This window comes from Passer montanus, unplaced genomic scaffold (genome assembly GCF_014805655.1).
Source record: "Passer montanus isolate IOZ18808 unplaced genomic scaffold, ASM1480565v1 scaffold166, whole genome shotgun sequence".
Taxonomy (NCBI): Eukaryota; Metazoa; Chordata; class Aves; order Passeriformes; family Passeridae; genus Passer; species Passer montanus.
The window spans coordinates 554,955-581,753 of NW_024363827.1; the positions used below are offsets into that span (position 1 = coordinate 554,955).

General features: G+C 52.1%; 1 protein-coding gene across 2 annotated transcripts in view; it reads left to right on the top strand.

Moving 5' to 3' along the window:
* The window catches only part of NEGR1 (neuronal growth regulator 1), a 165,373-nt gene that overhangs the window by 75,156 nt on the left and 63,418 nt on the right, over positions 1 to 26,799 (top strand). For both annotated transcript variants that reach the window (XM_039703662.1, XM_039703663.1), the window contains exon 3: positions 19,766 to 19,891. In XM_039703662.1, the coding sequence (XP_039559596.1) occupies positions 19,766 to 19,891 (126 nt within the window). The remainder of the gene's footprint in view (positions 1 to 19,765; positions 19,892 to 26,799) is intronic.

Genomic DNA, 26,799 nt, shown 5'->3' on the forward strand with positions numbered 1-26,799 from the left:
CTGGGAATAAATGATGAGAGCCGAGGAGTCACAGGAGAGCAGGAAGGCTGGCAGCAGCCTCAGCCCTTCGCAAGCCCCGGGCTGTGTTCAGGAATCCTGCAGCTGCAGGAGCAGGGGCTTGCTCTGTGTCCCAGAGGAAACGAGGGAAGGCTCGGGGGCAGCTGGAGCTCCCAAAGAGCTCCAGAGTCCAGGCAGGAGCAGGATGTGCAGTGAGCTGCCCCCAAAAGCTGTGCAAGCCCAGCCCTCCCCTGGGAGCCTCAGCCCAGCGCAGGAGCTGTCTGTGCAGCAGCTCCTCTCTGCTGCTTGGCCTGGCAGGTCCTCAACGTGCTCAATAAACAAATACACACATTTTCAAGGGTTAAAGACACCTCCACTGCCAGGCCCAGGGGCAGGGGCAGCTCCCCGGGGAGAGCAGCGTCTGCCCTGCCCAGAGCACCCAGAGCAGGGGCTTTGGCCACTGCCCACAGGGATCTCTGCAGGGCTGCACCAGGGGGTTTGGGCCCCCAAATCCCTGTGCCGAAGCCAGCACAGCACCCGAAGGACACCAGCAGGGCAACTCTTGGTCAGTGTTACTCATTGCAGTTACTCCCCTTTGTAGCAGGGAAATTAACTGAGATTTTTGATAAAAAAAGAAAATAGAACTTGTATCTGCAGCCCACATTTACATCTGTGAAGGAAAATCCACATGAAAGAGAAGATAATCCAGTTAACTTGATTTCAGTGACCTTATTAAAAAGAAGTGAGAATTATGAAATAATTAATTGAAAGTTTCGATGGCAGCAGTTTGCAATCAACTCAATCTACCTCAGTGCCAGATGCTGCATCTGCAAAGTCATGAGCTGCAGCTGATTTAAAAACCAGGCGTTTGTCACAGCCGGGTAAAAACCCGAATTTTCCCCTGCCACTCTGTGCTGCTCAGGCTTTTTCTGCAGAAGGTTATGCTTTCTGCAGCTCCAGTGTGGCATTTATTCTGCCAAAGCCAAAGCTGCCTCCTCCGAGCTGCTTTTCTTTCATTTGCAAAGGGCTGCTCCCACCTTGGCCAGGGTCCTTCAGCAGGGTCAGGATGGTGACAGCCCCAGTGTCCCTGTCCCTGGGGTGACACAGGGTCCTGAGCTGGGGCACGGCTGGGCCAGGGGAGTTTGGGACACAGAGCAGGGCTTACAGAGATCCCAGCCCCAAATGGGACACAGAGCAGGGCTCAGAGAGACCCCAGACCCAAACAGGGACAGAGGGACACAGAGCAGGGCTCAGAGAGACCCCAGCCCCAAACAGGGACAGAGAGACACACAGAAGGGGGTTTACAGAGACCCCAGCCCCAAATGGGACACAGAGCAGGGCTCACAGAGACCCCAGCCCCAAATGGGGCACAGAGCAGGGCTCACAGGGACCCCAGCCCCAAACAGGGACAGAGGGACACACAGAAGGGGGTTCAGAGGGACCCCAGCCCCAAACTAGTCCCAGGCTTTTGGGGGCAGGTGTGGATGCTGGGGGTGCACAGCTGGCACAGGTCACTGCCCAGGTCACTGCCCAGGTCACTGCTTTGTCCTTCAGGAGCAGATCCCAGGTGCCAGCCCTGTCCCCAGCCCCGCAGTGCCCGCTGCCCTGCCTTGTCCCCTCTGCCATGCAGAGCAGCCCCGTTCCTGCTCCAGGAGCCCCACAGGCCCAGCCCGGGCTGTCAGGGACACAAACCTTGCTGCCATCGTCACCTGGATTCTTGTCCTCGTGTGACCCAGCCCGGCAGGGCAGCCGGGACAGCCCCAGCCCAGCTCCACCTCGCCCCTGCAGCACTCTGTAAATAATTCAGTTATCCATGGAAACGCCTGTTAGAGATTCAGGCAGGAACCACAACCTCGGGTTTTTATTTAAACATGTATAATGTTCCCAAAGTAATACTCTAGGCCCTTTTTCTGTTTAATAAACCCCCTTAATGTCCCCTAAATATTAATGTATTGATTTAGTCTTTGCAATGTTTGCAAAGTCTAATTTGTTTCCTCAGCCAGGCCAAGAGGGACTTGCATTTGAAGCTAACGAGATAAATCTTCCCCAAATTTATTTAAAGTGGGACAAAATAAATATGCAAAAGACTTTAAAATCATCTAACAACCACTTCCCAGCTAAAACTGACAATCCATTACTCTTTTAAATTGCCAGCACTCGAGCAGGGTGTCAGTTTTCTTTATAAAATTAACTCGCTGGTGCCAGCCGCCGTTATCGTCTTGTCCCTGCTCAGCACAGGGAGAAAAAGCCTTGGGAAAACATTTCTGGGGGGGAGGCAGGCTGTGTGATAGAGACCCCCGAGGGTCTCCATCCCTGGCCCTGCTGCTGCTCCCACTCCCAGCCAGTGGCTGATGCCAGGTTCTCTCCCGGGTTTGTGCATTATTTCCTCCCACGCCCGTCCCTCCCAGGGGCTGCGGGGGATCTCTCACTCTCAGAGGGGTCTCAGTGGTTTTTCCCCGCTCTGCCGGGCTGGGGCACAGGAAATGTTGGCGTTGGGAGGGGATCCCATCTGCAGGGATGGAAAGCAGGGTGTTTTGTCTGGAGTGGAGCAGGCTGCTCGCATCTGAAGCTCATCATTCTGCCGTGTTGGGGGTGCTTTAGCCACGGCTGCAGCCCAGCTCCCATCAGCAGCATGAGATCTCCATCCTCTGGAATCTGCAGGCAGAGGACAATGGGCTCAAAATGATCATTTCCTGTGGGCTGGGGCACAGGAAATGTTGGCGCTGGGAGGGGATGATCCCATCTGCAGGGATGGAAAGCAGGGTGTTTTGTCTGGAGTGGAGCAGGCTGCTTGCATCTGAAGCTCATCATTCTGCCGTGTTGGGGGTGCTTTAGCCACGGCTGCAGCCCAGCTCCCATCAGCAGCATGAGATCTCCATCCTCTGGAATCTGCAGGCAGAGGACAATGGGCTCAAAATGATCATTTCCTGTTGGCCCCAAGAACGCTGGTTCTGTCCCAGTGATCTGAGTGCAGTGGGAGGGTTGGTGACCCCTGAGGGTCTGCAAAGGTGCCTTCAGCAGAGTCCAAAGGCTCTTTCAGGGACTTCTTGTGTTACATGGCAATGCCAGGGGCAGAAGAAGGGGAAAAAAATGGGATAAGGCTAAAAAATAAACCATCCCCCCGCCCCAAAAAATGCTTAGGATGAAGAAAATAGTAATCCACCTCCCCCAATGAAACAAAGCCAGGCAGCTGGGAAGGATCCCAAAGCATTCTGGAGGACAGGGCTCTGGAGTTTATGGAAAGAGGGGAATGAGGCAGGGGCTGGTGGCTGGGCCTGCCCTGTGCCCTGGGCTCTCTGGGCTCTGATGGGATTAAGGGGTGAAACCTGCAGCTTTGCAATGCAGGGATTGCTGCAGGATGGTGTCACCCTGCAATGATCAGCAGGGATTGATGCCACCGACACCTGTCAGGTTTTTAATCACGATTTTAAATTGTGACTCCCTTTTCAAGGGACAATTGCTCCATCCAGGGGCAGTCTCGTTGGGACACTTCCCCAGAAGTTCATTTGGAATGGGCTGCAGGAGAATTGGAGCTGCAGCATTTGGTTAATGGCCCTCTCCAGGCTTGGTCCATGGAGGTACCACTGCCCTGGCTCAGGGCTCCTCCACCCCTCTGGGAATGTCCCTTTCCCGGGAGAGGCACTGGGCAAACGGGGCACTAATTGTCCTGGTGTCCCCTCCACCATCTCCTCACCCAGTGCTGCTGGAGCTCTGCACCCTGAGCTCTGTGCTGCCTGCCCTGGACTCTGATTGCTGGGGTTTATCCCAGTTTTCCTCTGCATTTCTGCTATCTCCTCTTCCTTAGCTTCAGCCCAGCAGTTGTCGGGGGAAATAAAGGCACCCCCTGTTTGGAAGTGCAGCTTTAGCTTGGAGAGTTGATACCAAGGAAATTAAACAGCTCTGGAGAGCACTGGACATGACCTCTGCAGCTCTTCCTCAGAGCATCCTCTTCCTCACCCAGACTGCAAAGAGGATCTGACAACTGTCCCACCTGATGGTCTGGAATATCCTGCATTTAAATCTAAATATGTAATATTTACGAAGTCTTGCTAAGGACAAGCAAACCCATTGATTTCCCCCAAATGAAGTTCCTAAATCTCCAAGCATCCTTCTCTTCTGTTCCTATAAAACTGAGGAGAAGACACTGCAAAAGCATTTTAGGGTCCAGCTGTGGCACAGCAGGACTTGTAGGAGCTAAAGGGGTCCAGGTGTGAGAACCATTCCTACAAAACCAGCCTGGGAAGGAAAGGGATGAGCCAAAGGGACTCCTGGAACTTCCTCTGGTGTCCCTGTTAGCCTGACTGCACCCTGAGAGGTGGGATTGCTGCCCTGAGCAGTGCAGGGGCCCTGCTGTGTCCTGGAAAGGTCCTGGGAATGCACAGGACCCTTGGGATTTACCAGCTGGGAAAGAGGGGCTGGGGACAGAGCTTTGCCTTGCAAAGGTGATTTCTGAAACTGGAAACAATAGCAGTGCATTTTTTCTCCAAACCCCTCCTCAGAGAGCGAGGATGCCATTCTTCCACTGGGATTTACTCCACGGCACATCTTGGCTTGGATTTATGAGCTGGGAACTTGGAGAAGAAAAATGTTCATTGCTCTGGGCTGTGTTGGGTTCGTGGCTCTGGGAGAGCCAGCAGGGGTGGGGAAGGCTCTGGCTCAGCAGCTCCTGCTCACACTCCACACACAGGGAGCACTCCCTCGTGTTCTGCACACACCCCTTACCCCCAAACCCCACGGTTTCATCTCAATTTCATAGCCTAAGAAAGGCTAAAGGGAGGATGATGACAATATCTGATATTTGCAAGCAGCCAAATCCACCAGTTGGAAGGAGCAGAACCAAATGCCTGTCTTTAAAAAGAATGTATGGAGCTAATTTAGGAAAACTTCTGGAGACGACTGAAAAAACAAGTGAGAAGTAAAGTGGCAGATTCATCCTGTAGGATTGAGTTGTGAGGAATTTGACAGGCAGCTTTAGAGGATTGGGATTGAATGTTTCCTGCCTGGAAAATCTGCATTTGAAGGAGTGGATCTTTGATTGTACAGCTTTCCTAGAGGTGTGAAGAAAACTTCAGTTGTCCATCCAGAGATTCCAGGGCAGCAAATCCCAGGTTCCCTTCCCTGGCAGGGGTGCAGGGACACAGGAGGGGACAGCTGGGGGGCAGGCTCTGAGCCCAGGGAGCAGGGACAGGACAGGGGGAAAGGGCCCCAGGCTGTGCCAGGGGAGCCTTGAGGTGTGTCCTGGTTTGAGCAGACAGGTTCTGCTGAGGAAGGCAGGAGTCTCCCTTGAAAAGGAAAATGCAAACCTCCTCCCCCCAAATTATTATAATTTTGAAATTAAGGGGCTGTCAGGCAAAGATATGGGAGCAGGAATAACAGGTCCTTATTAGGGAAAAATAAAAATAAAATGAAAATGCAGCAATACAAACCAACTCTGCCAGAGTCAGAGCAGGAGCTGCCCCTGTGGGTCAGCCCATGCCAGGAGGGTTTCCAAGCTGGGTGCATGTGGCACTGGGGACATGGCTGGGTGGCCCTGGCGGTGCTGGGGGAATGACTGGACTCCACGGTCTGGGAGGGCTTTTCCAGCTCTCTGATTCCCTGATTTCTCTGCCTTTCCCCTGGGTGCCTGAGGCTGGTGTTTCTTTGATCCCACCCTGTAGCATCCCGTGCAGGTTTCTGGGAGCGGATCTTGCAGGGAGATGTTCTGAGGAGTTTCCTCACACAAGGCAAGCCCTGAGACTGGAATTACCGGGGCTCCGTTTCCTGCGTGGTGTCACCTGTGAGGCAGGAACCAGGATCAGAAATAGCACAAGATCTTTAGCTGCAGGCGAGGAAACGACAGCAAAATCAAACCACACGGCATTGATTCGTATTACAGTCCCGTAATGTGACTCCAGCTCCTATTATACCCACTTATCACAGGTCTTTTATCCAGCTATTCCGATAAAAGCTCGGGAATTTGTGCAGGCAGTGCAGAACAGCCCCGTGGGTGAATTTTGAATGCTGTGCTCAAGGAGATGCACACGCAGAATCTCTTCTTTTACTGTGGGTTTTGGCATCCTTTTTTTTTTCTTTTTTTTTTTTTTTCCACCTGATGTTTTGAATATTTCTCCCTTCAGGTTAATATGTTCATTTATAAGGAAAGGATTAAACAAAAATCTCACGAGAGAGACGTGAACTTGAATGTGAGTGTGCAGATTTGAATGGATAAAGAGGCACTTCAGGAGCTGGATAAAACCAGAGCATTCCTAAGCCTCTGAATCCAAAACTGCCTCAAGGCCAGAAGTGCTGAAGACATTACAGGGAGCAGAATAAACAGCTAAAAATTGCTTACTTATAAAAAGCTTTGTAATACCAAAGGCTCAAGTAGAGAATTGTAAGTGAGTTATTCTGTTGACCCCCGTGGATTACTTGTTTTGTTGTCTCTAGGATTCAGAAATGTTCTTATTTTATTTAGACTGAAATTTTAATCATCCCCACTTTGCATTTAAAATATGATATTATTTCCCCTTCTATCATCTGTAAGAGAAAATGGGGAAATTTCCTTAATAGTTGTCAGATTAGCTTTGTTATGTAAAACAGATCCTGGCAAAAGGAATTATAATTAACACAAGCGTTCCATTACACAGTGAAAGGGTTGGTTTAAAGTCTTTCTGTTCCAAACACTTCAAAGCAGAGGCTTTGTTTTGTGCTCCCACTGAATTGGATGTAGTTAGCACGCCCAAATATTTTGCCCATAAATATTCCCAAATCGCTGGATGTGATAACAGCAATCTCTGAGTGAACTTTCCTCAGCCCAGGTCTGGGGTTTGAAAGCCATGGCAAATCATTTCCTTCATAACTCTGCTCAGCACAGGTACCCAGAGCCCTTTAGGAACTGGAACTCATTCCCTGTTCAAAGCTCCCATTGATTTATGGAAACAAGCTGCTCCTGCCCACTCACAGGGTGAGCAACAGCCTCCAGTACACACCCTGGCACCCCTGAGATCCTGGGGAGGAGATTATTTATGCGCTCTGTGCTTCTCACTTCCTCAGGGACGTGTTTTCATTGTCTTTAATGTTTGGGGGAACATTTTGGGGACAACGTGATTGTGACATCCCTCCCCTGCAGGGTGGGCAGGCCTTGCAATAGAATTCCCAGAGCAGCCCCTGGATCCCTGGCAGTGCCCAAGGCTCTCAGGGCTGTCCTGTGGCTCTCCTCTGGCTCACACTGGGCAATTCCCGATGGAGTTACTGTCCAGGGGTGACAAAGCACAAAGTGCAGTTTAAGGAGTCCCACTGAGGCTCCTGGCACTGTGCCTCTGTGTCCCAGGGAATCCTGGCCCCCACCAGTGGCTGGGCCAACAGAATGTGCTGAGAGGCTTTTAACTTTCCACTACCATGAGCTGATTGAGATTTTACTTTTTTATTCATTCATTTATTCCTTTCTGGGTGCCGAGGCTGTTGTGCCCCAGCACAGAAAATAGAGATTCTATTTATTTATTTATTTATTCATTCATTTATTCTTTTCTGGGTGCCCAGGACATGGTGCCCCAGCACAGAGAATTCAGACTGTATTCATTTATTTGTTTGGTTTTTTATTTATTAGTTTATGGGTGCCCAGGCCATGGTGCCCCAGCACAGAGACTTGAGAATTTATTTATTTATTTATTCATTCATTTATTCATTTCTGGGTGCCCAGGCCGTGGTGCCCCAGCACAGAGAACACAGATTTTATTTGGTTATTCATTCATTTATTTATTCATTTCTGGGTGCCCAGGCCATGGTGCCCCGGCACAGAGAATACAGATTTTATTTGGTTGTTCATTTATTTGTTCATTCATTAATTCGTAGGTGTCAAGGCTATGGTGTCCCAGCACAAAGAATAGAGACTTAACTTATTTATTTATTTATTCATTTCTGGGTGCCCAGGCCGTGGTGCCCTGGCACAGAGAATACAGATTTTATTTGGTTATTCATTTATTTGTTCATTCATTAATTTGTAGGTGTCAAGGCTATGGTGTCCCAGCACAAAGAATAGAGGCTTTACTTACTTATTTATTAATTCATTCTTTCATTCATTCATGTATTAATTTCTAGGTGCCCAGGTCGTGGTGCCCTGGCACAGAGAATTGAGATTTTATTTACTTATTTATTTATTCATTTAATAATTTCTGGGTATCCAGGCCATGGCGCCCTGGCACAGAGAATACAGATTTAATTAATTAATTAATTTGTTTGTTTATTTAATGATTTCTGGGTGCCCAGGCCATGGTGCCCTGGCACAGAGAACACAGATTTTATTTATTTATTTATTTGTTTGTTTCTGGGTGCCCCCTGGCACAGCAATACAGATTTTATTTATTCATTTATTTGTTTGTTTGTTTGTTTCTGGGTGCCCCCTGGCACAGAGAAACCCCTGCTGTCACTCTCCCCTCCAATGGACAGAGCTGCTCTGCAGGACCAGGGCAGGGTCATTAGGTGGGCACGAGCCCCTAATTGAGCAGGGTCATTAGCTGGGCACGAGCCCCTAATTGAGCAGGGTCATTAGGTGGGCACGAGCCTCTAATTGAGCAGGGTCATTAGGTGGGCACGAGCCCCTAATTGAGCAGGGTTTGCAGTGCCCAGCCCAGCCCCTGGCTGCCGGTGCAGACCCCGCAGATTTGATTTATCCCGGGTACTGGGGGTCCCAGTAGCAGGGGAATTAATGACCGGTAATTGATACCGGGTAATTGATACCCGGTAATTGATACCCGGTAACTGATATCCGGTAATTGATACCCAGTAATTGATACCCGGTAATTGATACCCTGTAACTGATACCCGGTAACTGATACCTGGTAATTGATACCCTGTAACTGATACCCGGTAACTGATACCCAGTAATTGATACCCTGTAATGAATACCCGGTAATTGATACCCAGTAATTGATACCCGGTAGTTGATACCCGGTAATTTACGGGAGCAGCCCATTCCGTGCCCATTTCCCCCCGCAGGGGTTTCTGCCCCGGGGCCGTTCCATCGGGCCGGGTCTGTCACCCCAGGGGACAGCGTGGAGCCAGGGCTGCCATCCCAGGCTGGAGCATTTCCCATCGTTAGGGGCTGGTTTCCTCTGCAGGTGAGCCCAGCGGAGCCCTGCGAGGGTGCTGCTCTCTGGAACTCTGCCAAATCCCAGTTTAACGGGATTTATCCAAAGCACAGTGCCCACAAAGTGCCCTCTCCCTGTGAAAGGCACCCCAGGGCTGGGCCGGGTGCCTTGGGAAGAGCCTGGAGCCCAGCTCGTTCTCCTGCCCAGAAACCAGAGCAGAGATCTGCGTACTGCCTGCGGCCGGGCATCCCGAGCTGCTGGGCAGGCAGCAGCCCGATGGCAATTCACTGCTGGCTGCCTGCGGAATATGAATATTAATAACGCCATTAATCCCCATTAATCCCAGCGGTTCCCATGTCGCTGGGATGTCAGGAAGATTAAATCACACCACTCCCCACGCGTTTCCGTGGGATGGGGGCAGCTCTGCAGCAGCTCAAGAGGAGGAATTAATAATGTGGAAAGCAATTCCAGGTTTCAGTGTTAGATAATCATTACTAATTTCTAGGCTTTGTAGTGAGAACAAAAATAAATACTGCATAAATTTGTATGCACTGACTTAATCCAGGGAAGGAAGCAGGCTGTCCTCCCTTGGACTGAGTGGAGGACTGGAACCTGGCTCAGGATAAGTTTGTGTTCAGGACAAGCAGAGAGCCATAACCTCATAAACCATCCCATGGCAGTGGGGGCTGAGTGAGCAGCACTCATTTTCAGCACTGACCCACCAAAGCCCAGCCTAAATTCCCTCTCTGGTGAGGGCCACAGTGCACGGCAGCCACATCCCCACGCTGCAGGCACAGCTGGCCCTGCCTTCCCTTTCCAAAAATCAGCCGCAGCCAGACCAAACTAAAATCAGCCACGGCCAGACCAAGCTGCTGCAGGTGGGTGCACAGCCCGTCCCAAAGAGCACCGAGGGATGACTGTCAGTAACTGCTGTAACATCCCTGGCATCCCAGGGGGCTCAGCAGGGATTTCAGTGCCTGGCGGGGGTGATGTGCACAGAACACACCTCTGCATGTGCCAGTGACACCCAGTGCTTGTGACAGCAGGCTTCAGTCCCTCACCATGGATTTCAGAAGGCTCTGGGATCGATGGGGTGGAACCCAACAGAGAAATCAAACTCACAAATGAGGGGAAGGAGCAGCTCCTCAGCAGGGAGGGGGGCTGTGCACTGAGCCCGGGCAGCAGCACAGCTCAGGACAGGGCACACAGCCCTGGAGAGGCACTGCTGGGGCTGGGCACTGGGCACGGTGCTGCCCGTCCCCTCTGCTGGCTCAACCCCAGTGGGGAAGGGTCCATCCCCCAGGGCAGGGAATGCCCACAGGGAATTGTCACAGGGAATGCTCACAGGGAATGCCCACAGGGAATTCTCACAGGGAATTCTCACAGGGTGTTCTCACAGGGAGGAGCAGCTGCTTCACACTGGAAATCACATCAGGGTCCGAGGGGCCATGGGGAGGATGGGGTCCCTTCCCTGTGGGGTGAGGAGAAAGGTACAGGGTGACATCCAGGGGGGTTGTGTAACTGAGCTGCAGGTTCACAAAATCCCACACAGGTTGGGCTGCAGGGACCTTAAATTCCATCCCATCCCTCCCACTGTCCCAGGCTGCTCCAGCCCCAGTGTCCAGCCTTCACAGGGAATTATCACAGGGAATGCTCACAGGGAATTCTCACAGGGTGTTCTCACAGGGAGGAGCAGCTGCTTCACACTGGAAATCACATCAGGGTCCGAGGGGCCATGGGGAGGATGGGGTCCCTTCCCTGTGGGGTGAGGAGAAAGGGACAGGGTACAGGGTGACATCCAGGGGGGTTGTGTAACTGAGCTGCAGGTTCACAAAATCCCACACAGGTTGGGCTGCAGGGACCTTAAATTCCATCCCATCCCTCCCACTGTCCCAGGCCCCCCCCAGCTCTCCCAGCCTGGCTCCAGAGGGGCTCCAGCCCTGCAGCAGCTCTGGGGTGGAATTCCCTGAGGAGCTGGAGTCAGTGGTCCTTGGGGGTCCCTTCCAGCCCCAAATATTCTGTGGGGCTGTGCTCTAGAGAGAGCTGGAGCTGAGAGGGAAGGACCAGGAATTGCTTTTCACATCAGAGCAAAACGCTTAAAATGGGAAGCAAGCAGAGCCATATGGTTGGGATACAGAGAAGGGGGAGTGATGCAGCCAGAGAACTGTCAAGGGAAATTATTTTAATAACTATCTTGGGAATACGATGTAAATCTGTCATTCAGGCTCGCTGGAGAGAGACTGAACCTGTAGAGTTCTCCAAAAGGAAAAATGCAGAGTTACAAGAAATCATCTGAAATCATTACAGCTCTTTTATTTAGTTCCTGTGACAGCATGAGCAGCAACAGGTATATCACTGTTTACCTGTCACAACCCACTAATATTCTCATTTTGCCTGTAAGGAGCAGTGATGAGGTTTTACCTCTAATTTTCCAGTCTAGAACTCTTTTCTTGGCACTTCTTGTGTGGCAGGAATCCTTCAGTGACAACCCCTTTGCCCATGTATGGTGGAATTTGTGTTTAAAAGATGCTCATCCCTATTTGAGTGCACAGATTCCAACCTTGGGGAAAGGGACAGCATGGCTGGAGCTGGGCCAGGGGAGGTTTAGGCTGGATTTTAGGGAAAGGTTCTTCCCCCAGAGGTGCTGGGCAGTGCCAGAGCTCCAGGAGCACGGGGTGGGATCACTGGGGTGTGTGTGCAGGGCCAGGGTTGGGACTGGTGATCCTGGGGGCCCCTCCAACCCAGGATATTCCATAATTCCCTGGTTTTCTGACTCCAGACTTGCAGAGCCCCTTCAGCAGCCAGCAGCCTGCACACCCTGGGTGCAGCTCTTCCTCTGTCTGCAAGGATAAAGGAAGGGAAATCCGAGTTTATTTTGAATTATTACATTTTATTGCTTTTCTGGCTGAGCAAACAGTGGTGCTCTCGCTGCTGGCTGGAAACTGAACCTTGCAGGATTTAGGTTGTGGCTGGAAAGGGGAACTCTGGGGTTTTAAGGGGATAATGTGTGTGTCCTTATGTAACAACAGCAGCTTTTGACACCTTCTGGAGAGCAGGGCAGCGCTGGCTTTGGCAGCCTGGGCACGGGGCGGGTGTTTGCTGGGATCCCTGGGCTGGTCCTTCAGTGACAACCCCTTTGCCCATGTATGGTGGAATTTGTGTTTAAAAGATGCTCATCCCTATTTGAGTGCACAGATTCCAACCTTGGGGAAAGGGACAGCATGGCTGGAGCTGGGCCAGGGGAGGTTTAGGTTGGATTTTAGGGAAAGGTTCTTCCCTCAGAGGTGCTGGGCAGCGCCAGAGCTCCAGGATCATGGGGTTGGGATTGTTGGGGTGTCTGTGCAGGGCCAGGGTTGGGACTGGTGATCCTGGGGGCCCCTCCAACCCAGGATATTCCATAATTCCCTGGTTTTCTGACTCCAGACTTGCAGAGCCCCTTCAGCAGCCAGCAGCCTGCACACCCTGGGTGCAGCTCTTCCTCTGTCTGGAACAAGGATAAAGGAAGGGAAATCCGAGTTTATTTTGAATTATTACATTTTATTGCTTTTCTGGCTGAGCAAACAGTGGTGCTCTCGCTGCTGGCTGGAAACTGAACCTTGCAGGATTTAGGTTGTGGCTGGAAAGGGGAACTCTGGGGTTTTAAGGGGATAATGTGTGTGTCCTTACGTAATAACTGCAGCTTTTGACACCTTCTGGAGAGCAGGGCAGCGCTGGCTTTGGCAGCCTGGGCACGGGGCGGGTGTTTGCTGGGATCCCTGGGCTGGGACATTTATGGGTTTTGCTGGTATTCCATTGGCCTCCTTCACTCTGCAGCTCCTTAATCCCAGAGACCTTCGGGAGCTTCCTGGGACCAGAGCTTTAGAGATGTCCAGAGTGGTTTATTCAGATTTATAAATCTGTTTAACTGACCAGTGTTCATCCTGCCCCACCCAGCTGTCCCTTTCTGGCCCTGGGAAAACTCTTCTTGTCTTGCCCCAGTGAGTCAGGGGATCACTGGTGTTACCAGATAAAATCTTGTGTTATTTTAACCTTTGACTGTTTCCACAGTTACGATCATTCCCCTTCAGCCCCATCCACCCTGGCCTTGGGCATACCAGGGGCAGCCACAGCTTCTCTGGGCAGTGCCAGTGCCCAGGAGATAATTCCCTGCCTCCCCTAGTCCTGGAGCTGCAGGGAAAGCCATCCCTGCCTTTCCAGAGCCTGTCCCAGCCCTGGGTGCTAATGAGCCCAGCCATGGGCCCTGCTCAGCCAGCAATCAGTGCCCAGCTGGGAGGGCTTTGCCTCCAGCCACCAGGAGGTTGCTTTTTTTATCCTTATTTTTGCCCTTTATAACTTTTTGGCTCCATTTCCATGATTAAACCGTTGGCAGAGCTCTGATTGCAGAGTGCTGCTCGCTGAAAGGAGCTTGTGGAGTGTCTGAAAGCTTTTCTAGGGAGTGGGAAAAGCTGAGCTGCACCTCCTGCTCCTCCTGCTCTGTGGTCCAGGAGTGTCCTGGTGGACAGCTGAGGTGCCCAGGAGTGTCCCAGTGAGCTGAGGTGCCCAGGAGTGTCCCAGAGGAATAGCTGAAGTGCCCAGGAGTGTCCTGGTGGACAGCTGAGGTGCCCAGGAGTGTCCCAGTGGGATAGCTGAGGTGCCCAGGAGTGTCCCAGTGAGTTGAGGTGCCCAGGAGTGTCCCAGTGAGCTGAGGTGCCCAGGAGTGTCCCAGAGGGACAGCTGAGGTGCCCAGGAGTGTCCCAGTGCCCTGGCAGGAGGAAAGGTGGAGAGGCACAACCCACAGACTCACACCTCAGCCCGGAGGCCCAGAATTCCCAGACAGGATCATTCCTTCTCCACTCACCCTGACAATGCCCTCAGCTTGGTCTCGGATGAGCTGACCACAGCAAACAGGTGAAGATAAAGTCCTGGACACCACGATCCCCATGAATTTACAGAGATGATCCTTACTACCCTGGATATCAAAGGGGAACAGATTCCTCCCAAGCTCAGGAAGTGCCACTTTCGTGAGACCTTTTGTCACGCCTCGGTGCTGACAGCAATTGGAAATAAATGAAGGCTGGAGATGAAACCATTTCTCTTCCCAGCCCACCCATCATTTATTTCCTCAGCCCCACTTTGCCAAAGCTGCTGTGTTTGAGACAAATTGTGTTTAATTAGGAGGAGGTGGAGACCTTTAGGCAACGCTCTTCAATCAAAGTGCCTCGAGGAACTAATCATGGAAATGCAAAAGCAAAAGGGCTGGGAGCTGTCCCCGCTGGTGACTGATTGTCAGGGGGGAGGGCTGGGGGCTCAAAACTCTCCTGATTCAAAACCTGTGCTCAACACACCCTGGAAATGGTGTTTGTGGTGGGGGCATTTCACTGCTCTGTAAATATTGAGCTCATCTGATATGAAATGAAAAATATATAAAAAGTATAAAAAACAGAGCAATTTTCAGTAAGTATTGATAAAAATGTTGCTACCCTAAAAAGCACAATTATCTTTTTTTATGATCGATACTTAGGATGCAAGATGTTCAACTACACAAAGGAGTTTGCTGGAAATCATTTTGGAGATGTTTAGGGTTGGTTTTAGTTTAAAAGCAGGGATTTAGGGTGTGGCATGCAGTGTTCAGGGGATCAGAGCTGTTTCCAGGGCTGAGGGTGGAAACAGTGCCTGGGTTTGCCAGGCAGGTGGAGGATTTATTTCACCAGGGCTGGAGGGACAGGACACAGGGAATGGCTCCCACTGCCAGAGGGCAGGGATGGATGGGAGATTGGGAATTGTTCCTGGCAGGGTGGGCAGGGGCTGGGCTGGAATTCCAGAGCAGCTGTGGCTGCCCCTGGATCCCTGGCAGTGCCCAAGGCCAGGCTGGACACTGGGGCTGGAGCACCTGGGACAGTGGGAGGTGTCCCTGCCAGGGCAGGGTGGCACTGGGTGGGTTTGAGGTCCCTTCCCCCCAGCCCATTCTGGGATTTCATCACAGAAATAATTTGGAAACCTTGGTGACATCTGGGCGGGTTCCACCCCTGAAGCAGTTCAGTATCTGGGAGCATTCCAAGCAGCTCCTCGATGGCAATTCTGGATTTTGCAGCCCAGGACTTTCACCTGGCAGAGTGAGCCTTGCACAGGGCAGCTTTTAGGGGGATTCTCTGCAGTCCTGACATTTTGAACCATTTTAACCATATTTAACTATTCCACTGCAACCCGCATTGGGTTTGGTTTTTTCCTCAAATCTTTGATTACATGTTGTGTTTTCCCCTTTTTTCCTCCTCAAAATGATGGCTGGACATGATGTTCTTAGAGCTCTTTTCCAGCCTTAATGATTCCATAACTCCATGGTTTGGCTGTTCTGGCTGTGTGTGATTTTCCAGGCACAAGTTGCTTCATCCTTCTGATTACAGGGGGAAGAACAGGAGAAGGAAAGAATGGGAATTTAGTTTCTCTGGTTTTCCTGCCAGGCTGAAATTCCTGAGCCCGTGAGGCAGAGAGGGGGGTTTGGGGCAGGGAAGGCTGAGGATTCTCAGTGAGAGTGGAGCTTAATCACCCTCATAAGCACATCTTAATTTTTCGATGGATTTCTCATAAAAACCAATTATTATACCAATTATATAAAGAAGAGCAAGAATCTGTTTCCTGTGTCCTGGCAGTGATTTCCAGCTATTCCCCACGCTGATGAAATCAATTTTATCCTGTCCCTCAGAGGAACCCAGGGCTCCCCTGCTGTTGCAGCCATCCAGCAGTCAGCTCAGCCCGGGAGGGTCCCCAGGGTGTCAGGGCAGCACTCGGGGCTCGGGAGGGAGGGGACAGCCACCCCCAGGGCCTGGGCAGCTCCTGCTGCTGCCAGGGTGTGCTGCTGGAGGGAAACGTGGAATTCATTGTGGAGCTCATTGTGGAATCCCTTGTGGAATTCTGGAATTCACTGTGGAATTCATTGTGGAGCTCATTGTGGATTTCGTAGATTTCATTGTGGAGTTCACTGTGGAGTTCATTGTGGAATTCATTGTAGAATTCATTGTGGAGTTCATTGTGGATTTCGTGGATTTCATTGTGGAATTCACTGTGGAATTCATTGTGGAATTGGTTGTGGATTTCATTGTGGAATTCATTGTGGATTTCACTATGGAATTCCTTGTGGATTTAATTGTGGAATTCACCATGGAATTCACTGTGGAATCCACTGTGGAATTCTTTGTGGATTTCATTGTGGAATTTGCTGTGGAATTCACTGTGGATTTCATTGTGGAATTCATTGTGGATTTCACTATGGAATTCCTTGTGGATTTAATTGTGGAATTCACCATGGAATTCACTGTGGAATCCACTGTGGAATTCTTTGTGGATTTCATTGTGGAATTCACCATGGAATTCACTATGGAATTCACTGTGGAATTCATTGTGGAATTCCCTGTAGAATTCCCTGTGGAACTGTGGGGGCTGTCAGCCCAGCCAGGCCTCCTGAGTCACATCCCTGACAAACACCTCCAACCCCCCCTCCCAACACACTGGGCTGCATTCAGCATTTAGCAAGGGCTCTCCACCTGCTTTAATCCTGTAAATCCTGGAACCAGGTGAGCTCAGGTTCCTCCTGAGCTTCTCTCCCCATGGCTGAACCTCCCTGGTTCCCTCAGTCTTCCTCCTGCAGCTGCTCCCCAGGCCTGTGGTCACACACCTTGTCCAAAAAGGGAAGGTTCAAATTAAAAACATTGTGCAAAAAGGGAAGGGTTTGCTTTAAAACATTAACATTAAATTCATGTTTTAATTTAACATTACAAGGAAAAAGGCAGATGACTGCAAAGCACTTTCCATGTTGGACCCCTGCACCAAATTTACTTGGGAGTTTAATTCCTCTTTCCTCCTTATTATTATCTCATTTCTCTGGCCTTCCGCTAATCCATTTTCTGAATAAATGTTTATTTGCTGCTTTATTTAATTTTTCCCCTGACCTTCACAGCTCCACGTGATCTGGGTGGGAGGCATGAGCTGCTGAAGTGGGGAGCAGCTCTGTGATGGGTTTAATGTGCACTCCAGGCTCAGCAGAGCAGATTTTAAATGCCAAATCTGCTCCTAGATCAGAGTCTTTAGAGGTGTGGGAAGAAATACGGATGCAAAACAAACATATTTTAATTCCTAATAAATATTAACATTCCATTGTGATGCTGCACATATATTTGAGACATAATTAATAAATTCCACAGATTTTAGTGATCTGAATGTAATGATCCCTATCAGCCAGCAAATAGCAGAAAAATTAGCAGCATACTGATACAGCAGAAATCCTGATTTGTCTCAAACTGTGAGGCTCCAGAAATGCAATGGGAGCCAATTTCTGTCCCTGGCAGGACGACGTTCCTGGGAAATCAGTGCCAGCAATAACATCCACGGTTTGCCATGAGCCCCAGATCACTTCTGTCGTTTGACAGGATTACACTGGGCAGCAGGGCTGCAGCTCTCTGCTTATTTGGGGGTTATTTTAATTAATGGACCTCGCAGATTCATTTCTTTTCTAATTCTATTTTGGAAATGCATCGATGCTGTGACCTGCCCAGTGTCATTGTAACGAGACGTACAGACATCTTCAACGAGGTTTGATTTAATTTCCTCCCTGTAAAGCCCAGATTAAAGGAGAGCCCAGTCAATTAGGAATGGAACAAAGCTTGTACTTAAGAGGAAATCACTTAATCTGCACTCTCTAAATCTGGAAAATTCTCCACCTTCTACCATGTCACAGCTCCAATCTCCCCTCAGAAAGACTGGAAAGTTCCTGGTGGGAAGCCCCAAAATGCAACAAAAGCCTGCACATTTTTGTGGGTCAGATCTCTGTGGCTTCAGCACAACCTGGGGAGGGTTTGTGCCCCTCTGACAGCCTGGGCTGGGCTGGAGCCCCTCTGGAGCCAGGCTGGGAGAGCTGGGGGGGCTCCCCTGGACAGGAGAAGGATCCAGGGAGAGCTCAGAGCCCCTGGCAGGGCCTGGAGGGGCTCCAGGAGAGCTGCAGAGGGACTGGGGACAAGGATGGAGGGACAGCACACAGGGAATGGCTTCAGAGTAGGATTTGATGGGATATTGGGAATGAGGAATTGTTCCCTGGGAAGGTGGGCAGGGGCTGGGCTGGAATTGCCAGAGCAGCTGTGGCTGCCCCTGGATCCCTGGCAGTGCCCAAGGCCAGGCTGGACACTGGGGCTGGAGCACCTGGGACAGGGGAAGTTGTCCCTGCCATGCCAGGGGTGGCACTGGGAGGGCTTTGAGGTTCCCCCAGCCCAGGCTGGGGTTGCCCAGCTCCAGCAGTGCCAGGCAGCTGCTGCATGCAGTGCTGCCAGCTGGGGTTGGGCTCTGCCATCCCAAGGCTCCAAACAGCTGCAGGAGCAGAGCTGATGGTGTTGGTTCATCCTTTGGTGGAGGTGTTCAACGCTGGGATTCACAGGAAGGAGCACAAAGAACGTTTGGAGGAGCAAACTCCCCCTGTGTGCTCAAAGCTGAGTCCAGCTGTGCCAGCCCCTGGGGCAGCCCCATCAGGGGAGGTGTGACATGGAAGGAGCTGCTCAGGATCCCTCAGGGGGGCTCAGGAATGTTCTGGAAGGTGTTTTGCTGACTCCAGCTCCGGCCAGAGCTGCAGGAGCAGTGGCACAGGTGGGCTGGACATTAATTCCAGCCTGGGGGAAAGGGGCAGTGGAACTGCTGAGAGCAGCATCTCCTCTGCCCCCGTGCCTCCTTAGGGAATTGGGGAAAACACCAAATCAGCACTGGGAGCTGGGGATGCAGCCCAAAATCCCGAGTCCTGGAGGTGTTTGGGATCTGGGGCAGGGGACTGGGGTCAGCCCTGCCCTCGCCTCTGCCCAAGGACAGAGTTTCTCTGCTAATTAGAATTATTCCCCACAGACTTTCGGTGCTTTGCTCACACGTGCACCTGGAATGAGAATCCCCAGCTTGCTGAAGTGTGTCTGACCCCGGCTCCTTCCAGTCTGTGCTCAGGGAAGGGAACAGCAGCAGGGGAGATCCCACAGCACCCCGCAGGCTGTGCCCAGGGGAGCTCTGATTGCAGCCCCTGAGGGGAGGCACAGCCACAGCCACGGGCTCAGGCAGAGGGACCGGGGCAAACCAGGGAGAGAAAAGCCCCAGCTGGACAGGCACTTGGGTCAGGGGAATGGACGAGCCCCAGAGCAAGAGGAAACAATAAAATAAACGTGTTTAGTCCTCTCTGTGAACAGCTCGGATTCTCCAGGTGCACAAAGAGTAGCTGGAACAGCGCCAGCACGGCCAGGGGGACTGGGGCAAAACCAGGGAGAGAAAAGCCCCAGCTGGACAGGCACTTGGGTCAGGGGAATGGACGAGCCCCAGAGCAAGAGGAAACAATAAAATAAACGTGTTTAGTCCTCTCTGTGAACAGCTCGGATTCTCCAGGTGCACAAAGAGTAGCTGGAACAGCACCATTAATTTTCAAAAGTACCAGAAAAACCCAGTTTTTTCTTCTTTGCAAACTGTCAGGAGCAGGCTCAGCCTCCCCTGCAGCAGGAGCATCCATCTCCGGCAGCTCTCCTGCAGCTCCTGCTCTGCACTCACAGGGAATTCTGCTTGTGTTTGTGGGGTGTGGAATGCAGGCTGAGCCCTGGGCTGCATGGAGGGGGCTGTGCTGCCCTGGAGGAGGCTCTGCAGTGTCCCTCGGCCCCTGTGTGTGCCGTGTCCCTGCTGTGGCCCCGAGCCCCCTGACACCCCTGTCCCTGTCGTTGCAGTCTCTCCCAAGATATTCCGGATCTCCAGCGACATCGTGGTCAACGAGGGCAGCAACGTCACCCTGGTGTGCCTGGCCACGGGGAAACCTGAGCCCTCCATCTCCTGGAGACACATCTCTCCCTCCGGTGAGTGCCTGGCACAGGGACAGCAGCTGTGCCCAGCCCTGCCACCCGGGCACCCACGGGCTGGGGCAGGGGGCTGGCGTGGGCCGGGGGGCTCCTGGGACAGCTGGCAGGGCACAGGGGAAAAGTGGGGAATCACTGAAAGGCCTCAAAGGACACACCTGGGCAGTGCAACAGCCTGGCCAGGGCTATGCCAAGATGGAAAATGGATCAGGAGTTGTCACCCTTTGATCAGTTTTGGTCCATTCCCACACTGGGTTCAGTGCCCAATTCCAGCCTCAGGTTCTGCAGTCCCACCCTCCCAGGCTGCTCTCCTGGGGGAAAGGCTCTCCTCCATTCCCTGTTGTTTGCACTTTTTGGGCTGAAGCTGCAGTGGTGTCCTCGGTTCTGGGCTGGAAAAGGATTGTTCTGTGGGACTGAGCTGTGAGGAGAACTGCTGGCATTCATATGAAGTTCAGAGTTATTCACCAATGCAGTGCAGAGTCTGGAAAACATCAAAGCTAAAATTTCAGGTGTCACCATAACACAGGAATGAGCACAGAGCACCCTAAATGTGGATTTATGTCCTTACACGTGTTGTAGTCACAGTCATGGATCAAACAATTCCAGGTAAAATCCACGCTAGGATGAAATGAGGAGCACATGGGGATCCCCAGAAATGGGAAATGTGAGAGTTAAACAAGGAAACCTGAGAGTTAAACACAGGAGCAGGGCATGCAGTAGGTTTAGTTTGCTGTCATTCCTTCCACTGCTGCAGGGTGGGATTTTTGGGGTGTCAGGGCTGGGATTTATGATCCTGGTGGGTCCCTCCCTCAGGATATTCCAGGATTCCATGCCACTGAACCATTACTCCATGATACAGTTTATCAGAACGTTTTTGCTGAACAAACTAAATGATGTGTATGAAAAATTGTGATCAAGATGGCAACAGAAAGCATCCCTGCTGGTTGATATTTCCCTGTCTCCCTCTGGCTCCCCGTAGCACACTGAAAGGAAAGGTTTGGGCGATGTCAGGGCCACCACAGGTGCTCCCTGTGGGCAAAGCAGGGCTCTGGGGAGTTCCCTGCCCTGGAAAGGAGGATTCTGTGCTGCCCAGCTCTGTCCCAGGCAGGACTGGCGCTGCCTCTGTCGCTGGAGCTCTGCACTCAGAGCTGGCTTTGCAGTGAGGGATTGCTCTGCTCCCCAGCCTGTGTAAAATCCCTGCAATTGCAGGCAGGAAGGGTTCCGTGGGCTGCACAGCCTCTCATCATCCTGAGGAACAGTTGGCTTTACAAAGCGAGATCTGGGAAAAAACCCTCACTTTTGACCTTTAGAACAATGACAATGAATTCGGCGTGAAGTGTCCATCAAGGGACTAGAGGAAAAATTCAGTTGTAGCAGAAAATGGATTTTAACTAAATGTCAAATGAAATTTTATTGGAAGCCCTGGTGATACTTTGGATTAATGGCTTAAAGCATTTGAGTGGCTGCAGAAAGGAGCTGGGGTGATGCTCCTGGAGAGGGAGGAGGAGAAAGGAGAATTACTGCACTCAGGCTGCAGCAGGGGCTGCGGGGAGGCAGAGCATCCTCACGGGCAAAAGGAAGAGGTGGCACCTGGGGACACGGTCACTGCTGGATCCAGGGGCTCAGAGGGGCTTCCCAACCCGAATGGATCTGTGGAAATGCATGCAGGGAGCCAGAAGGGCTTTCAGTGACCCCCTGGTGTGCTCCTTGCTCCAAGCCCCATGCAGCCCCAGCCTGGACACTTCCAGTGCTCTGGGATTCCGTGCCCTGGTGTCCCTGGGAGTCACAGACACTGCTGGGTCTGCAGAGGGAGAGCACAGGCTCCAAAGGGGCCCTGCTCAGCAGTCCTGTCAGATTGGTGATGGGAGCAAGCCCGGGGCTGTGCCCCAGAGGCAGCAGGGTGGTTCCGTGCCATACAGGAACATTCATTCCGAGGCGGCTTCTATGGAAATTAAACCAAACCATTTTTGGGTCAAATTCCTTAACTGTTCTTATCCAGCAGTCACTTTAGCGTGCATTGCACTCCCAGGAGAGCAGCAGCAGCTCCGTGCCAGGGGCACACGGGTACAGGGGGCACCACAGCCCTTCCCAGCACAGCCAGCCTGGCCCCATCCAGCCAGGGATGAGGAGAGGCAGAGCCCAGAGCCCCGTGTGCCCTGGTTGGTATTCTGTCTGCAGCCCTCGCCTCCCTCCCGCCTCAGCTCAGCTGCACTTGCTAATTCCTGCCCGTTCTGCCTGTAATTCCCAGCGGCACTAATGAGGCTCCCAGGCAGGCAGCGCATCTCCCATCCAGCACTAAATTATATTAACCAAGCATATTTAGAATATTCTCAAATTGTTTGTCAAAGCTGCTGCTAAAAGATAAGGAACTGAAATCTCTGAATACAAATTACTCAATGTAGACTAATTCCAGGATATGATCATGATTTACATCAACACAGCCTCGACTCGCATGAGGTCGGATTCAATTTTTCTGAACAAGAGATAAATTGAACCTTTCGTAGGAATAAAAATAAAATGCATTTCAAGGTGATTTTTAAACTTAGTCCGTAAATTATTGGCCTGGAATCTTTATTGTGCATGTTTAACTTGCAGTCATTATGTAAATGCTCGCATTCTATAAATATTCATTACACAGCCCCATTATGTAAATCCAGCAAATCTCCCCACTCAGCGTAACAGCGTTGGGCTGCGGGTTGTAATCTCCAAATCTGTATTGTTGAAATGTCACCCGAATAAATTGCAGGTATTACTTATTTTGTTCTGACATTTCCCAGCAAAGTGCAGCATCGATAGTTTAGGAATGAAGGCAGAATGCTAAAGGATGAGGTTCTGCCGGGGACCCAGCTCCAGCTCCAGCTCTGCCCTGTCCACCCATGCTTGGGCAAAGCTCTGCTGGCAGCAGCAGCCACTGGCACTCAGGAATCTCCTGAGAAACCTTCCTCCTTGCCCAAAATTCAGGTGCCGTGCATCGAAGTTCTTTTCCACTTTGCTTTTGGCAGACGTTTCCCAAGGGGAGCTTCCCCAGCTGGGAAGGCACGGGGTGCTCAGGGGAGGCAGGGACACAGGGGCAGGGGGTGAGGAGAAGGAGGGTCACTGTGGATCCAGCACTGGGATGGAACTCTTCCCTGCGAGGCCCTGAGTGCCCAGAGCAGCTGGGGCTGCCCTGGATCCCTGGCAGTGCCAAGGCCAGTGAGGCCCTGAGTGCCCAGAGCAGCTGTGGCTGCCCTGGATCCCTGGCAGTGCCAAGGCCAGGCTGGACACTGGGACAGTGGAGGTGTCCCTGCCATGGAACCGTGGAGTGAAATGGGATTTAAGATCCCTTCCAACCAGACCATTCCAGGATTCTGGGGTCCCTGGTTACTTCCAGCTTCGTATTTTCCAGTTCTTCCCTGCTCTCCTTCGTTTTTGTCACAGTTTTATCTCCATGACGCCTGGTCAGCAGTTTTCCCAAAGCAGGAGGATGACTGGATGTAGGGAGAGGCCTGCCTTTGGAGGAGCAGGGCTCCAGAGATTGTGGATAAAGGCAGATTTTCCCTAAACTGTGGAATGCAAGGCAGGTCCTTGGCACCTCGGTGTTCATGCTGTCCACCTCTGCAGAACGCTCCTGTTCTGTGAGGGAGAAACAAGGAGGGATTGAGAAAAGCTCCCTAAATCCCGAGCAGCAGAGCCAGCTGGGTGTGAGGCAGCTCCTGCAGAGCCTGGCCCCTGCCTGGAGCCAGCGCCCGTGGCAGAGAGGAGGAGGGCTCTGCTGGAGTGCAAGTGCTTCAAACCTGCACTTCCAGCCTGCAAATCCTCAGCTGGCAGGAATTATTATCGGATTTCCAGGGCTTTGCCTGTGTACAAAGGGCGAGCTCTTCAAACGCTCCCTCTCCTTCTCACAGATGCTTTTAAAGCTGGAACTTTTAGAAAGAAGTTTCTGGCTCGTTTCTTTTTTCCTGCTGACTGCCAGGCAGGGAGCAGATATTGCTGGGGAGGAGGTTGCTGCTGTTCCCCAGCTCCCCACAGCAGAGCAGTTGTGCACCAAGAGGAGCTGCTCTGCCTGCCTCCCCTTCCCCAGAGGGGCTGCTCCACAATCCACCAGCTGTGGGGAGGATCTCAGTGGCAAACTGCACTTTCCTGATCCTTTTCCAGGTTCAGTTAGCGACCTCCTTCCCCAGGCTGCTTCGGCCCAGGGAGCTCAGACCCAGGGGCTGTTTTCTCCTGGCTCAGGAATCCTGGAATGGTTTGGGCTGGGACCTCAGAGCCCACCAGTGCTACCTGTGCCATGGGCAGGGACACCTTCCCCTGTCCCAGGCTGCTCCCAGCCCTGTCCAGCCTGGCCTGGGACACTGCCAGGGATCCAGGGGCAGCCCCAGCTCCTGTGGAAGGCTCCTTTGGAGGAACTCTGGTCGGTTGGAGGCATGGATGAGCAATGTTCCCTGGAAAACACCCAAACCTGCATTCCCTGGGACGTGGGATGGCTCGGGAGGCCTCAGGCTCCTCCACCAGCCCTCCCTGAGAGCAGTGACATTCATGGGGCACTGCTGGTGGCCTGGCTGGGTCGGTCCTTCCCGCAGCTCTCAGGGAGCTGAGGGTTTCTATGAGTATTTGATACGAATTTAATGGCCCGCTGGTTATCCTGGGGGGTTGTTCAGCTGATGAAGGCATGGCTGGTCATTAAATCAATGGTCCCTGGTATCAAACACGGGGATTAATTAACAGTTTAAAGACAGCAGAGCACCCAACGGACACGGCTGGGTGGGATTCCTCCCTTTGCCTTTGGATCAGCAATAAAATCACTCCCAAAACGACCTCCCAAGCCACAGCTCTGCCTGAAAAAGGCCACGTCCTCTGGGCTCAGTTAAGGGAATTTTGGCCTTTTCTTTTTAGCAGGACTTGTAGGTACCAGCCTTGGGAGGTTTGGAATCAGGATTAATGAAGTGACGGCCAGTGCCAGGAGCCATTGCTCTGGGTGAGGTGACATTACCCTGCAGCTGGGGCTTTCTGAGGGACACTCCTCTGAAAGGGCTGTTTTTACCAGAACATTTCAGAAGTCTGAGCATCCCTTCAGGAACAATTACAGGCATTCCTAGAAATCCTCAGGCCTTCTTAAAATCCTTGGAAAATTCTCTTTAAAATACACTTGTCAGGAGAAGAATACTCCAGCTAAGATGGTCAAATAATTGGGGCTTTGTGAAGGAACTGAGGGACAAGAGTGAGATCAAAATCTTAGTGAGACACAAACTAAAACTGCCCAAAAGTGTTGCACAGAAACGAGCAGGATCTTTTCCTTTTTGACAATTTTGTGATAAATGGAAAGCATTTCTCACTTTTCAATAGAAGTAGATGAACTCATTAATAACTCATAGAACGCAATGAAAATGAGAGTTTTAATGCAGGCTGAGCTCATTCCCACAGACATCAGTTCATTTTTACCTGAGAAACGTTGCACTTTTGAATGAGCAGTGTGTGGCTCTCAGGGGATATGTCAGAGCTTCAATTATCAGAGCCAGCCCAACATTTCCCCCTCTTTCCAGAGCCAGCCAAGCCCAGGCTTGTGCAGACACACCAATAATTCACCCCTTGATGGTCACAACATAACAGCTCTGCCGTGTCCCCACTGCCCACTCGGGATTTTTGCCCAGGCTCCCAAAGCCACAGTCATTAACAGCCAATTAAAGCTTTCAGGCTGGGAAAACACTTCCAGCAAGGCTTTTAAACCCTTAGACCTGTAATTTCCAGCACCTGTGGTGGTGGCTGCTGCGGGAGGTTGTGATGCAGCAATCACAGACTGAACTTGTTGGGGTTTGTGATGTGGTGAGCGCCTTGTGAGGAGCCCAGACCCGTTAGCTGGCCATGGAGAGGTTGGGAGCACAGCTGGGAGCACAGCTGGGAGCACAGCTGGGAGCAGGGAGCAGCCCCGGGTGAGGGACACCAAACGCTCCCTGACAGGTGGAACAGGCAGGGGCCGGGATTTGGGGAGCTGGGGAAGCGCCTGGGCCCCGAGTCAGGGGGGGACAAATGTGCTCCTGGCTGGGAGCAGTTCCTGGTGGGCTCCAGCAGAGCTGGGCCAGTGCTCCTGGGACAATTCCCAGTGGGTTCCAGCTGAGCTGGGCCAGTGTTTGGAACAATTCCCAGTTGGTTCCAGCTGAGCTGGGCCAGTGCTCCTGGAACAATTCCCAGTTGGTTCCAGCTGAGCTGGGCCAGTGCTCCTGGAACAATTCCCAGTTGGTTCCAGTTGAGCTGGGCCGGTGTTTCCTGGCTGTGAGCAATTCCCAGTGGGTTCCAGGGCTAATTCCCATCTCTGTCCTGGGAATCACTCAGGGCCTGTCCTTATGCCTGTGTGACACCCAGATCCCATTCCTCTGGGTCCTGGGCCAAGGAGAGCTGTTGGTAGTTGGCTCAGGTGCTCCAGGCGTGGCTTTGGTCCCTGGGCTGGCTCTGGGCTGGCTTTGCTCCATCCTGCAGGGCAGGCTGGGCTCAGCCCTGCTGTAAACCATCAGCACCCAGGGGTGCTGCAGCTTCGAAGGCAGGAACGGTGCAGTGCTGGGCTGGTTTGGGCTGGAGGGCATTTAAAGCTCATCTTGTCCACCCTGCCATGGCAGGGACGCCTTCCCCTCTCCCAGGGTGCTCCAAGGCCTGTCCAGCCCGGCCTGGGACGCTGCCAGGGGCAGCCACAGCTGCTGTTCCGTGGCACCCCTCAGTACAAATTACTCTGGGGTATCTCGGGGCTGTTGATCTTCTCTGTGCAGCTGGGTCAGGAGAGAACCTCTGGCCAGCTCCAGGAGTCTGGGGTGATCCAGCTCCCCTGGGAGCTGGGGTTGCTGCACGGAAGCTGCAGTGCTGAGCGTGTTAAACTCTCTGGCTGCTGTGCAGATGTTGGGTTTCAGGAGTTCTGTGCTCAGCCTGCAGTAATTTCTTCCTGT